This window comes from Periplaneta americana, chromosome 8 (genome assembly GCF_040183065.1).
Source record: "Periplaneta americana isolate PAMFEO1 chromosome 8, P.americana_PAMFEO1_priV1, whole genome shotgun sequence".
Lineage (NCBI taxonomy): Eukaryota > Metazoa > Arthropoda > Insecta > Blattodea > Blattidae > Periplaneta > Periplaneta americana.
In genome coordinates, this window is record NC_091124.1 from 144,161,709 (window position 1) to 144,177,776 (window position 16,068).

Below are 16,068 nucleotides of genomic sequence, written 5' to 3' on the forward strand. Positions count from 1 at the left end.
CACTCAACTGGACTTCCTGATAATGTAGTAACAGTGATACAAAGTCGCTGGCTAAGAAAGACAAGTGATTCATATTCAGTTCCTATTGAAGGGAATTAATCTTCATTTCACTAATGAAAATTAAAACCGGTTTTTTCTTAATTTTTAGTCCAATCATCACAACTTGAACTGAAGGGTAGAACAAATTTTAAAATAATTTGTACAAACTCATAATGGGCAAAGTGAAATAAACGGCGAATATTGCAAGTTCTTAAATTGTCAATTGCTTACTTCAGTTTTTATCTGACATAGTGTGAAGAACATGCACGTACAATAGTGCCGCGTGATTAACTGATAAGGATGTCAGGTCGGAGGGTTGGATTAACTATACCGAGATTTGGCATATTTGAGGTATATTATATCACTTGAGCTTGAATGTAACTGAAGTGCGCATCTTCTACGAAATATGAGCAACATCGATACACAAAACGACGCCGGAGAATTACGCAAAAAGAAATGGAAGAGCAAACTGAGACAGATCATTGCCGCGAGTGCAGGTATGGCATTGATTATTTTGTTAATAAGTACCCTTAAAGCATTAGTTTTGATGTTTCATAGACATGAGAGTCTTGTGTTAGAATATCGTAAGTGAGAATTAGTTGTGAATGTGTTAAGGTATAACACACATGCGACTATTTAACATCAGGCAGAAAAGAATATAATAATGTGACTTTTATTTCTTACTTTGTCACCACACACCCGACAACAATGTGACTTTTATTCTTAATAGTTAATCCTACAACAATAGATATTCCACTCAACAAAGCAACACAATAATCGTTATTGCACTCCACGCGACAATGGCAATACACGACGTGTATTATTGAGAAGAACAACAATGTACCCTTAATTTCAATTAATGTTCACAAAGCACTATGTGCAGAACAAAACTGTCAGTTTTCAGTTCACAGTTCGCTTGCCTTGGCTAGTTCTTCTAGTTCACTGTTCAAGTCCACTGCATATCGAACTTACATCTTCCGGATGCGTCGTCCTCGCCTGGACGCTGCCACAGTTACGGACTCAAGTTCACTGCACGTCGAACTCAGGTCCACCTTGCTCGCTGCTGTCCAAGACTTGAAGGCTGACTGAACTACTAACTGGCTGACTGAAGACTGCTCCTCGCTTTTATTTATTAAACCGTAACATCCGGAATCTTCAATTCGCGTGGCTTTCTGAACCTTCGAGAGGGACACGCTTCTAGATGTTTCACGCCGTAGTTCTCCGCAGTTCTTTCCCCTCGCTCCGTGCCGCGCTATAGCGCCTACCGAAGCTTGACTTTCTGTTACCCGCGCCTTCCTTCTCGCTAAATGCGCGCGCATTCCCTGACGCAACCAGAATCCTCTAACAAGGCGCCACAATAATAATAATAATAATAATAATAATAATAATAATAATAATAATAATAATAATAATAATAATAATCTTCTGACTTTCCGGTTTAGATACTTTTGTTTGTTTCCGTTCACTGTTCTAACCACCTTGTTTGTGGTCTTCCCTGATCTTTTCGTGCTTCGTCCGTACGATAGAACTGCCTTTGGATAACGGAATACTGCATTCTTTCAACACGTTGTTTCCATATCACTCTGCATTCTACTATTTCTGTTATTATGTTTTTAACTATTAATTTTGCTGTAATATCTTCACTTCATTAATAATAATAATAATCAGGGAACGGATTTATATGGACTAAAAATATATGAAATATGTAAATATATATGTAGTTATTTTTACCAAAATATGGAATTAAATATGGATTTTTACCAAAATATGGAATTAAATATGGACTTAAAATTATAAAAAAATGACTATGTACGTTAAATATTGGTACATTTTAATCAAACTAAACAAAAAATATAATGGACGTACCTTATCTTCCAATGTAGTTTCAACAAAACACAATTTTTATTGTCTGTTACCATAACAATAGGTTACAAACATTTCTTTCAAGTGCTGAAAAGTGAACCTTCTTCTATTGTCTCTGAGGATAGATTTATACTGACTAAAAGAGCGTTCGACGTCACAAGAAGTAACTGGTACATAATTCAATTTCACAATGTCTGCTGGGGATAAGTCCAAGTTAATCTTCACTGTTGATTCACCACTCATCACAGCAACAACCTTTTGTAGTTCTTCATATCCAGGGTTTTTTGAAAGTACAGTGTCCACCTTAGCTCTTACTGCATCTGCAACTTTACCTCTACCACGATTCAGTTGTTCCACAGTACTATTTATAATTTCAAAACTTTCAGATAGTGAAAGGTGCCTATTTTGGAGACTTTTGAGCGTTTTTATGATGCATGAAAATGTATGCTGAATGTGAGCTAAGTCATTCTTCACACTTATGTCACAGGTAACTGTTTTCGCAGTATCAATTGAGACTGCATCTTCAGAGTCCAATGCAAGGAGAACATTGTTAATAGAGTCTATATGTTCGGCATAATATTCAACTGCTTCTAGCCATGTACCCCATCTAGTTAAAATTGGCTTTGGTGGCAATGGAATTTCAGGGTACATTTCTTTCAACACGTTAACTCTACTGGGAGCTTTGAGAAATACTTTTTTCACTGATGAAATCAACAAATCTACTTTAGGGAAATTGTCTCTGACCACTTCTGCCACACGATGAAATGCATGCGCCACACAAGTAAAATGAGTCAATTTAGGATATACAACAGATAATGCTTGTCCAGCTTTGACCATATAAGGGGCAGCATCGCTAATAAAGAATAACACATTATCGTACATAATACCCTTTGGCCACAGGATACCCATAGCTTCGTTGAACAGTTTAACTATAGTTTTGTTATTGCACTTTTCTAGAACATCACAATGTAAAAGAATTCGTTCAGAATATTGTTCACTTAACAAACCGATAACTACATTACCAACAAGTCTACCTTCTTTGTCGGGAGTCTCATCAATGGAAACCCAAATTGAACTATCTTTAATTTCATCTCTTATCTTCTGTATTGTCTCATCGTAGATGGATGGAGCATACGTCTTCCTAAGTGTTGACTCATCCGGGATTGTATGTTGAGTATATTTTTCAAGGAATTCTCTGAAGACCTTATTCTTTAGTTTGTAGAGAGGAATATCAGCAGAGATGAGAGAACGGCACAGGTCGATGTTAAACTCAGATCTTACATTCGATGTTGTTGGTTGTGTTAAAAACAATTGTCTCTGCTTGGAATTTAGTTGTTTGTTGGCCTGATGTTTACTAGTTGTAATGTGTTGTTGCACCAGGAACTTTTGTGTAGATGATACTGCACACTGACACAAATTACAAAATAATATTTTATTGTCAGTTGATAAACCATCTTCTTTAAATTCTGAAATGTAACTTGTTAGTTTTGATTTTAAATTGACTGAATGACGTACTTTTGGCATATTTACCGTCTTTATAGTATGATTTACAAAACTGAACCTATGTGTACTCTGACTGGCATTTAACTGTTGAGCTGCACAACTGAAGTCTGTTAAAAATTTTAAATTAAATTAATACAGTTTTGTAACTTACTTTCCCATTGTTGATAGGACTGCTAATTTTCAAATAACTCTGATGTTAAAGGGATTACTGAACATGTGTTTAAATCTCTATTGTTGAAATGTATTTTTAAAAGTTAATGGAATTTTGTTTTGTTTTATTGTTAAACCTAATATAATATGGACTGTTTTATATGAAATATGGAAAATATATGGAAATTAACGAAAATATGTACTAAACTCTAAAATATGGAAAAATATGGAAAATAAAAGTAGGATTTTTCAACCCTACACATTGTGAAACATAAAGATAATGCAAAATATAAATTATATTAGCTTTATAAGTAAATATGTATTTACATATAAATCCTTTCCCTGATAATAATAATAATAATAATAATAATAATTTATTTCAGCTGAGTTAATGCCATATCGTCCCTCCTCTGGCAAACTAGCGAAACTGACAAATAAATGACCCTGCACTTAAGGATAGTACAATATAGACCTTAAGTGCAGGGTCGCTAATTTGTCACTTTCGTTAGTTTGCCAGAGGACGGACGATATGGTTTCTCTTCCGCTCAACCAGCAGGGGGCATATCGCAAGAGGAGGCTTCAGCCCTTCGGGACAAATCGGCTATCCATCCATCCATCCATCCATCCATCCATCCATCCATCCATCCATCCATCCATCCATCCATCCAGTCATATTTTTGTCCCGTGAAGGGCTAAGGCCTCCTAGAAAGGGAGAGCTCGGTTTAGAACTCATGTGGTTAGCTAGTCCAGAAGAGTTAGGCCTATTGGTTTAGTTCACACCTGTAGTAGTTTCCTTTCTTATACTACACTTTCCTACGATCTTTGAACTATCGCTACAACCTTTCACGCTAAAGCAGACACTTGTTTCGGCACTCACACCTATTCTTCTTGCACACACACTCGCTTCTACACTCTCACCTATTCTATTAGCTCAGGCACTCGTTTATACACTGTCGCACAAGGATTACTTGCTCTAAGAACTTATCGGCAATGAGTAATATGCACTTTCTGTCCGTATTTTGTCTCAACAAGGTCTTTTGTCATATGTATATATATAATATATATATTATGTATATATATATATGTATATATATATATATATATATATATATATATATATATATATACTTGAATAAATGTAAGAAGCAAATTGAGCTCGGTGAAAATTACATTAAAGGTACACGAGTTCTGAATTAAAAAGTGAAATACCATTACCAGTAAAGAATGAGAAGTAACAGGATGTTCTGTGAAGAAGTATACTTAGCGTTCCATGAGTAAAATACCATTACCAGTAAAGAATGAGAAGTAACAGGAAGTTCTGTGAAGAAGTATACTTAGCTTTCCACGGGTAAGTGATTTGGTATTTGAATCGTGGATATATTATAGAGAAGACAAACGAGTTGGAACCTAATTTGGTCATAAAGTGAGCAGAACTCGAAACAATAAAGACAAAGAATGTAGAATGGATAAATTATTAAAGAATGTCAAGTAGTACGTTTCTTGAATCGAACCCATCAAAACCTTGAGAAGGACAGTGATATGTGATCATATCACCGGATATTGCATACGAACTGACGCACATATTCTGAACACGCTGTGGCTTGTCGGGAAGTAAGAACTTACTATAGGTCATTTAACAGAACGTCACAATATAATCGAAATACTTCATTATTTGGGTTTTCACTAGATTATGTTTTAGTTGCTGGGGCCAGAAGTTTTTAAAGCCAATGAGACAGTGAATGGAGGAACAGATTTTTTTTTTTATCGTGTCATTAACTTGAAGTTTTCAACTTAGAATATTATCGAAAAAGAAAACAAGATGTCTTATAACAGATTAATGGTGATTGGCGTGTTGTTAAGTGTAACAACTGGCAGAATACTGTAATTAGGTGAGCTAACCAGACGTTTATACTCAATAATAATGGCTTGAGGCTTATTTGGATTAAGTGAAAGTTCGAAGATGAAACAGTGACTAATTCAATTCGTTGACTTGGTCTAAAATTTATGTTAACCTCCAAGTCGTCGGCATAGAGGTGATATCGACAATACTGTAAACTGTTTGATACGTCATTGATGTGGATAGAGAAGAGTAGTTTCCTAATACAGAAGTGTACGATACTCCCATCTTTGTGCATCGACATGAGGTAAAAGCTGATTATTAAACCCACTTTTGTTCATCGCCATGACGAAAAGTGAATAAGTGAACCATACTGTTGGCGATTAGGTAGGCAGGAGTTTGTAGATTGTTTTCATCAAGTTCCTCTTTGTGTGGAAATTTCGTTTCAAAACCCACAAAATTTCATTTTTAAAGAAACGTTAATACTGGTTGTTTCCTATCTCTGATATCGAATTTGAATGACGTGATATGCGTCAGGAATCATAGCGACAGCTGAATTGCGGCGAGAGGTGACAGACCAGAAGTTAGTCATTTCATTAATCAGAGTGCACGGTGTATCACAATAGCAAAGCCCAAGAAAATCGAGGCTTTTTGGGAGAGATACATAACAACCCTTTCCGGTGCTAATTACAGTTACGTTAAAATCATAGGAGTCTGCAAAAAACGTGGTTTCATTGTTTCCAAGAAAGACATCTGGTGTATACCTAATAAGACTGGCAAAGCTCGGATGGGATTGATCACAAAGTGGAAAATGCAAGCAAATCCACTCCCCGTCACAAGTTCCTGCACCCCACGAGATGATACAAATGAATTCTATTTGAGCTTTGCAATCTTATTAAGTACACAGAAGATGCCTTTCTAGGAAATAACGAAACTTCGTTTATTGGAGGCTTCTTTTATTTTCACTTAACTGTACTTGGCATTGGAAAAAGTCGTAATGTACCCCTCCCAAAAAGACTCGATTTTCTTTGAAATTTCTGCTGAGTGCCGTGCAGTCTGACTATGAAATCACTCACAACTGGTATGTCACCTCGCGCCACAGTTCAGCTGTCGTGTGACTCCTAACGCACATGATGTCATTCAAATTCGTTATCAGAGATCGGAAACAACCCTGCACATATAGCTGATATATGTACTCTATCTAAGAATGCAACAATAAGGTCTGTACAGTTCAGCTACCGTAGTTGTTTTTTTTTTTTTTTTTAATGTAGCAATACATGAGACACACTGAGCATTGGGCATGCATTTCAAGAATAGAACTGTCCGTTCCAGCGCAACAAAACATGAAGCACATTGTGCACTGTTTAAATGCAATAATGCAACTATCAGTTGAAATGCTACAAAACGTCAAGCGCACTGGGCAGTGTGGTATTCAGCAATGTAGTTGCCAGTTGAAATGCTAAAAATTGATGCACACTGGGCTGTGTTCAATGCAGCAGTGCAGTTGTGAATTGAAATTTTACAAAATGTGAGATGCATTGGGCACTGTGGTATTCATCAATGCAGTTGCCAGTTGAAATGCAGAAAAACGTGTGGCACGTTGAACAATGTTGAATATAGCAGTGCAGTTGTGAATTGAAATTTCACAAAATGTGAGATTCATTGCGCACTGTGGTATTCATCAATGTAGTTGCCGTTGAAACGCTGAAAAATTGAGGCACATTGGGCAGTGTTCAATTGGAGTTGTGAATTGAAACTCTACAAAATGTGAGGTGCATTGGGCACTGTGGTATTCATCAATGTAATTGTCAGTTGAAATGCCGAAAAACGTGAGGCACGTTGGACAATGTAGAATGTAGCAATGCAGTTGTGAATTGAAATTCAACAAAATGTGAGATGCATTGGACACTGTGGTATTCATCAATTTAGTTGCTAGGTGAAATGCTGCGAAAAGTGAGGCACATTGGGCAGCGTTCAATGTAACAATGCAGTTGTGAATTGAAATTCTACAAAATGTGAAGTGCATTAGGCACTGTGGTATTAATCAATGTAGTTGCCAGTTGATATGCTGCAAAACGTTACTCGCATTGGGGCTGTGCAATTCAGTAATTGAATAGATCATTGCTAAAAGGGATTAAGTAGTGTGCTTGTATAATCGATGAAAACTGTTCTACTCTCTTAATAATTTTATTGTAAAGTTAATGTTTTATTTCAGTAGGTTATTTTACGACGCTTTATCAATATCTTAAGTTATTTTTGCGTCTTCATGAAATGAAGGTGATAATGCCGGTGAAATGAGTTCGAGGTCCATCACCGAAAGTTACTCAACATTTTGCTCGTAATGGGTTGAGGGAAAACCCCGGGAAAACCTCAACCAGGTAACTTTCCCCAACCGGGAATCGCGGTCAGACGCGCTAACCGTTACTCCACAGGTGTGGACTTGTAAAGTTAAGCATTACTCATGTAGTATATTATAATTGGTTTGTTTCATCCTCTATTAAATGGAGAAAAATTAAGAAATCCATCCATGTCTTCAAAATTGACTTCGTTCCTTTTAACTATGACCGATTCAATTACAATGAGCATTATGCAGTTCAGGAATATGGTTGCTGTTCGGATAAAATAAAATGTAATTGTAAAGAACACTGTGAAGTTAAGCAATGTAGCTGAATGATAAAATACAACAAAACTTGAACTACAATGAGCAATATACAGTAGTTGTCAGTTCGAATGAAACAACATGTGATTTTGCAATGAACACTTTTTAAATTAAGCAGCATGCTCCATTACTTTGCAGTAATACTACATGCTTGGAATATGTATTTGAATCAGATTATAATTACGGTAATTTACGTAAGTGTAGTAACATTTTTACAGGTACTGTGTTCGTGTTTTGTCTTATAGTTTGTCTATGGTTTCTATAAATCTTGTGAACAGTTTCAAATACTTGTTTACTAGTTCGTCTTTGGTTGAAGGCCACAATCCTCCTCTGATAGTAATGTTATTAATCATAATGTCCCTTAGCTTTTGAAGGATTTTGCACTCGTAAATTAAGTAGTCTACAGTTTGAGCTCCCTGGTTACAAACACAAGTTGGGTTGTCTATTATTTTGAATCGGTGTAGATATGACTTGGTATTCCCATGGCCTGTCATCAGTGCTGTAGAGTCTGGAGTAACCGGAAATTTCATTTTCAACCGCTGCGTGCTGCTTTACGGATGGGAAGAATGCGTTACACATTGCTGTTCTTGTGGTGTTGCTCCATTCCGTCTGCCATCTGTCGATTCCTTTATTGCTTTGCTCTTGGATGTAGAAACTTATCGGCATTTTTTTCGTAGACAGTTTCAGCGTCTTCATCTTGAGCTGCTTCCTTTGCCAGTCTGTCTGCAAGTTCATTTCCTTCGGTGCCTGCATGGACTTTCACCCAGCCGACGTATATTTCTCACCTCTGGTTTATAAGTTCTCTTATTTTCCTCCTTATGTTTTCGATAATTCAGTCACGTTCGGAAGTATTTCCTAATAACTGTAGTGACATCATACTAGAGATGAATAACACTAACTGTCGCTCTCGCTTGCTATGTTCGCTGCATTTGTCTTTCGAGTCTAGTGTTGTGTTGTTTGCCATCTTGTGATTGTTTGTTGTTGCTGAGCGCATTGATACGTCATTGTGTCAGTCAACATGTCATGCCAAATCGCCTAAAGGGAGGAAATTACAGGGACTTTCTAGAAAACACCCTGCCCGTTTTATTGGAAAAGTTACCGCTTCCAGTACGCACCAGGATATGGTTCTAGCATGACAGAGCTCCTGCATACTTCAATCTTGCGGCAAGGCAACAGCAGACGGCAACATTTGGTGACAGATGGATTGGTTATCAAGGTTCTGTCCAATGGCCAGCAAGATCGCCAGATTTTAATCCACTTGACTTCTTCTTGTGGGGACAGCTGAAGACCCTAGTGTACACCACACCTATAGACCACGTCGATGATTTCCTTCCACGGATTGTCGACGCCTGTAACACCATACGTACTACATATGACATATTTGAACGAATGCGGTAGTCAATGTTTCGGGGATGCCAGTATTGTTTACAAGAAAAGGGGCGTCGGTTCCAAGCTCTTCTGTAATGCACAAGTTGTTACGTGTCGTCTGTTGTTTTTCATTGAAAGGTCAGTCAGCAGTCAGCATTGGCCCTTACATGAATAATTGCCTACCAGCCACAACACTGAAACAAGTGCAGTGCCGCACCGGTGCGAGATAGGACACACATTGCTTAATTAAAAATGTTTCTTTTAATACCTCCTACTTACCATATTCTTCTGTAACATAAGATCTGAATCATTCTACATATATAAATTTGGCAGCAGAAGAAAAATGCAGCTATTTATATTATGTAAATTTATACAGAATGTATCAAAAGGCAACGTCAATCGTCATGAAAACGATAGAGGACCTGATTTGCTGTAAAATATTTTAATATAATATTTCTGAATTCGTACCCGTTTTCGAGAGTTGAACGTTTCTTTCATACTCCATGAACCCATTTGTCGTTTTATTTCGCCATGTGCTCCGTTGTGGCTAATGCACTCCATTTTTACAGACTACGTTCGGTTTCTCGAACTTGTGATTAAGGATGGTGCAGTTTTTTGGCCGGCCCGATCTCTAAACTTGATACCATTGGACTTTTATCTGTCGGGCTTAATGAAGGAACGTGATTACAGTTTTGAGACAAAATTGATACAGTGGCGAAGATTCATACAGTTGCAGCGGAGATACGACAGAAAGGAGTGTGGAAATTGCAACGCGAGATTAGACTTTGAATGGGAGATATTTTCAATATTCGCTACAATAGACTTCAATAATATACCAGAATCGTTATGCTTACTCAAGTACTTACCATTGTTATTTAGCGAAATGAAATAACAAAATGTGTTCGTAGAGTATGGCATTCATAGGAAAATTTATCTTTGCGCAACTCAAAAACAGGGACGAATTCGGATAAATTGAATAAACATATTTTTCAGCAAATCGGATCCTCCAACACGTCCTTAATAACTGACATTTCTTTTTAGTAGACCCTGTTTATAATGAGGATTATCAAAGTACTCAAGAATAAATAAATATTTTTAAAAGTACAAGAAGGAAAAATTGTGAATATAAAAATGTGAGGAAAACAAACTCCTGGAAGTTTTTTATTTAGATAGAAACATTTCAGAATTAATAAGGCCTGTTCGCGCGTACTCATTAGATAAAAGTACCGGTATCTGAATCATTCAGACAAGTGAATAATGTTACGATTCATGTTGAAACGATTTATTATTACTGTCATTTAATAGCTTCAATTGTGTTCCAATCAACGTATCTTGGATACAAGTAACGAACATTCATTTGTAGTCTCAACAGCATTCCAATCCACGTATTTCGGATACAAGTAACAAACATTCATCCCAATCGAAGTATTTCGGATACAAGTAACGAACATCCATTTGTTAGCTCAACAGTAATCCAATCCACATATCTCGGGTAAAAGTAATGAACATTCATTTGTAGTCTCAACGGTATTCTAATTGACGTATTTCGGATAAAAGTAACGAACATTCATTTGCAGTCTCAACAGTATTCCAATCCACGTATCTCAGATACAAGTAAGGAACATTCATTTGTAGCTTCAACCATATTCCAACTCACGTGTCTCTGGTCGAATATCAAGAATTGTAGTCACTCGATTGCCAATAACGATTTCATTTACTTTTAAAATGCGAACATAGCAAGTTCTTCGCATTTTCAGATATAAAATACAACAATTTTGTTTTTGAGGACCAGTACATTACAGTAAAAATTTTGGTTTCTAATGATCTTCCTTTTAAAAAGGCATCAGTCTTTCGTCTATTTGCAAGTGATGGTACTTTCTTCATGTACAGCATCACAGCAATATTTCTACTCCAAAGGAAGCATTTTGGTGAAGTGTAGATGATCATAGGACATAAATATTATTTCCAAGACAATTATGACCAGATCTTGGTATCAACAGTGCCACGTCAGTGGTATAGCAGAATATGATTTCGTTAAGAACTTTCCAGACGTTGGTGTCTAGTGGATTTACATTGGCCTGGGAATTACAAGCACTATTGTTCTGGAATTTTTCGTTTACACGACAGTGCTCGTTAATGTAATATCAATAAACCACACTGAGTAATTATTATTTTATTTTATGCTATGTAATTTTTGGTTCCAGTAAATTTATCAACAGTAGCTTATGCAATGGCGATGGCCTGGCCAACCCCATCACTGCCACTCCTCAGGTCAGGGAAACCACTTCTCGATGGAAGAATAATTTCTGCAGAAGAAGAAGCCTGGATGGGGTCAGTGGTATTTCTAGGAGCCCTCGTCTCTTCTCCCATCTCCAGCTACGTATCTCAGAGATACGGAAGAAAGATCGCAGGATACTCAATCGTCATACCTTTTATCGTAAGCTGGTTATTTATAGTATTCTCTGAATCACTGTATCTCTTCTACGTTTCAAGATTCGTCTTGGGCATGTGTTCCGGCGGAGTCCTCGTCTTCGGCCCAATGTATGTGGGTGAAATTTCTGAAGATAGCATCAGAGGTGCTCTTGGAACACTTCGTGCAGCATTAGGATTAGTAGCTTTTATATTCATGTACGCAGTTGGACCTGTGATATCCATTAAATACATGGCAACCATATGTGTATTTATGCCAATAGTTTTTGCAATTGCTTATTACTGGATGCCTGAATCGCCGTTATATTTAATGAAAAATGGAAGATCTCAGGAAGCCATGAAATCTCTGTTGTGGTTACGTAGTGGTGACGTGCATGCAGCCGAGATGGAGATGATGAAGTTAACAGTTGTTGTGAAGGAAAGTGAAAATGTGACCACGTCCATCATAAGCTTGATATCGTCACGAGGTACACGACGAGCTTTGATAATATGTCTAGTTCTTGGGGCTTCCCAACAGCTGTCTGGAGTATACGTTGTCCTAAACTATGCCGTCAGTATTTTTGAACTGAGTGGTAGCTCAGTCGAACCAAATACTGCCACTGTAATTCTTGCAGCTGTACAATTAATTGGTTCTATTGCAGCTATATTTCTAATGGACGTTGCTGGCAGGCGAATTTTGATGATTTCGTCCCAAACAATTATGTTTATGTCTTTGGGAGGACTGGGAACCTATTTTTTCTTTCAGGAACAAGATTACGATCTGACATCTGTAGGATTCCTTCCAGTGATGTGTTTGGGTATTTACTTGTTCTTTTTGGCTATAGGATTAGGATCTATGGTATATGTCGTGATGGCAGAATTATTCAATCCACAAGCAAGAGGAATTGCTACAACAGTGACTACTATGACAGTATGGTTAATGGCATTTCTTAGTACAAAGTTTTATATCAATATTGTTGATCTATTGGGCTTACACGGATGTTATTGGTTATTTGCATGTGTTTCTATTGCTTGTGCGGTATTTACTATGATCATGGTACCCGAAACGAAGAACAGGAGTCTGGACTCCATTCTGCGTGAACTTAATGGTAAAGGCAGTAAAAGTGATGATGAAATCAAAGGAGAACTAGCAAGTGAATCAAAAGTATCCTAAAATTATGAGTGGGTATGTGTATACATTAAATTCGTTGAAATATTATTTAAGACGTGATTTTTAATTTTCATAATATGCTTCTAATTTATTTTATGAGTGATATTATTAATGCTTCACTATCTATTTTTGAGTCATATTCAGTTATTGTAATATTTATTTATCTCAATTTCGCAGATGACGAGATGGTAATTTTACAAGACAATTTTGATTTAGAACTCTTGGTAATGAGTTTGAAGTAAATATATGAATGATGTAAGAATATCCTTCAAAGTTATTTCTAAAAAATCGTAATACTTAAAAGTTAGAAATGAAATTTGTTGTTGTGTGCAGAAAGAGAGAAAACGTATTGATTATTCTAATATTTTGTAGCAACGATAAGTAATACTGAGAACTTGGGAAAACAAGAAATATAGCACAGGGTAGAATAAAGCAATACAATCGTATCTTATTCTAATTAAATTCGCTGGGAAAGAGGTATAAGGAAAAGGACAAAAGATATATTGGCATACGATAGTGAAATTTTGGCATTAAATGCAGATTTAAAAAGGGAAATAATAGAAATAGATGAGGGGACACGAAAGACTGCACCTTACTCTATAATCCTGCCTACTCTTATAAATATTACGGTACATTTAATTAAACATGAATTTATATTCAGTAATGCACTAATACTTTCTTGAGAACGTTTTGTTTTTAAGCATTCTTTGGAGACGTTAGAAGCGCTTCACAAGGTTAGATGATTGGCGAGGCTTTGACCTTTAGGGATAAACTGCACTGCATGAAAGAAAACAGTGTCAGGATGACTGAAACTGACTCAGACCGTTTTTAATGCAACCAACTATCATTTGATAAGCAGATTAGTGCCTGTCAGGTGAAAACACTATGCAAACGAAAGATTTGTTTGTTTCTAGCAGGGAGAGACTACTGGAGTTGTTTCATGTCTAGTCTACTTGTTTGCAGCAATAAAAATTCAAAATTATTTCCAGCTGACGGTATGATTTGTTTCTACGGTGTATATTGAATTTTTTAAAATGGCAAGGAATCCAAAGGTGAGGGAAATGAGTTTTATTCAAAATTTACCATACACTATCCAACAAAAAAAAAAAACATTTTTGTCATACCTCCAGGATAAAAATAGGTGATTCTTAACGAAAAAGTGGCGCTGATTTCGAAAATCACCATAGAAATCTCCTGTCACGTCAGGTTAAAAGTGTTTGGTAGTATGTGATTTTCTCATAATGAAATTGAAGATTACTTTCTTTTATTTTGTTAAATCAAGCCATCTAATTTAATTTAATCCTTAAGCTTATACCCACCTAGAGATCCAGGATTCTATGTTCTAACACGCTGGCCTGTGACAATATAAACCTACGAGTGAAGGTAGTTATACAGAAGTGAATATGAAAACCGTAACGCAATAATATCGTTAATATATTGAAGGTAAAATTTTATATTATAAAAAACGTATAAAGTGTAATATATATAACGAAAGGTTTTTAAAATATAAATTGAGTTTTGGAATTATAAAATCTTCTCGCATGCCTGTATTTATTTTAAAAGTGAAATGTAATAAAATTAAATTCCTTCATCTTATAAAGTTTTCTAATGCTCTTGAGGAAGAATGTTGTTCATGCTCTTCGTATAATTCATGTAAAAAGAGGCAGGAGTGTTTATGTTTACAATATCATCCAAGTATCTCATATGATTAAGCAGTAGGCCTATTTCGTCTTATACCAGGTAGGATAAGGTTGCCTAATTCTGTGACATATTCAATAAAGTCTATATTTATGACAAAATTGTAATAAAATTGTCAAATAACACCTAAATGACGTTATTTGGACCTTTAGCTACAGATTATCTTTATATTTAGGGGAGAGTCGGGTAGTATCGGACATCGGATAATATCGGACAGTGAGTTTCTTTCATCAACAACACGATGATAGTACCTAATTGACATGGTTACTTTTCTGTGATGTCGCATAGAGAAACATAACCATGTCATTCAGGTACTACCATATGGTGGTAGATGAAAGAAATGCACTGTCCGATACTACCCGATGTCCGATACTATCCGACTCTCCCCTATTAGTTGGATTGAATTGTTTATATATATACATAATATATATATATACATATATATATATATGTTTCACTGTGTTTTTTCTCTCTCTTTTCATATCTTACATTTATTTTAATTTTTTAAATTATTTTTGTGAAATTTGGTTTGAAGTTAGATTAGTTGTAATTGTGATAATTAATGATAACGGTAGTAATAATAATAACTTGTTTTACTATTTTATTATTAGTAGTATTATTTTTGTTTTCTTTGAAGATTCAAACTGTGCATAGTTACAGCACGAATGGCCGTACGGGCTCGTGCAAAGGATCTTGTGTAGCCTACATGAGTTTCTATAATTTATCATGCATCAATAAATGCATATATCCATCCATCCATCCATCCATCCATCCATCCATCCATCCATCTATCTATCTATTATCTATCTATCTATCTATCTATCTGTCTGTCTGTCTGTCTGTCTGTCTGTCTGTCTGTCTGTCTGTCTGTCTGTCTGTCTGTCTGTCTGTCTGTCTGTCTGTCTATCTATCTATCTATCTATCTATCTATCTATCTATCTATCTATCTATCTATCTATCTATCTATCTATCTATCTATCTATCTATCTATCTATCTATCTATCTATCTATCTATCTATCTATCTATCTATCTATCTATCTATCTATCTATCTATCTATCTATCTATCTATCTATCTATCTATCTATCTATCTATCTATCTATCTATCTATCTATCTATCTATCTATCTATCTATCTATCTATCTATCTATCTATCTATCTATCTATCTATCAGTTTTTACAACATTCAGTGTCAACAGTTTCACAAGTTTGGTATATAATATATGATTCTTCATTGTTATACAGTGGCTCCTAAATCCTTGACAAGGATCCAAATTCCGTGATAGTGGTTTCCTAATTCCGTGAGTGATATCCTAATTCCGCAAAACTAAAATAATCCTCATTAACTGCTCAGAAAGCAAACGTGTATAT

At 36.0% G+C, this 16,068-nt stretch overlaps 1 protein-coding gene across 1 annotated transcript; it reads left to right on the plus strand.

The window, feature by feature from the left end:
- Positions 1-421: 421 nt before the first annotated feature.
- LOC138705134 (facilitated trehalose transporter Tret1-like) lies at positions 422-15,050 on the plus strand. Its single transcript, XM_069833786.1, has 2 exons — positions 422-536; positions 11,624-15,050. Exons 1-2 carry the CDS (start codon positions 446-448, stop codon positions 13,000-13,002), a joined length of 1,470 nt encoding a protein of 489 aa, XP_069689887.1. The 5' UTR covers positions 422-445; the 3' UTR covers positions 13,003-15,050.
- Positions 15,051-16,068: the final 1,018 nt, after the last annotated feature.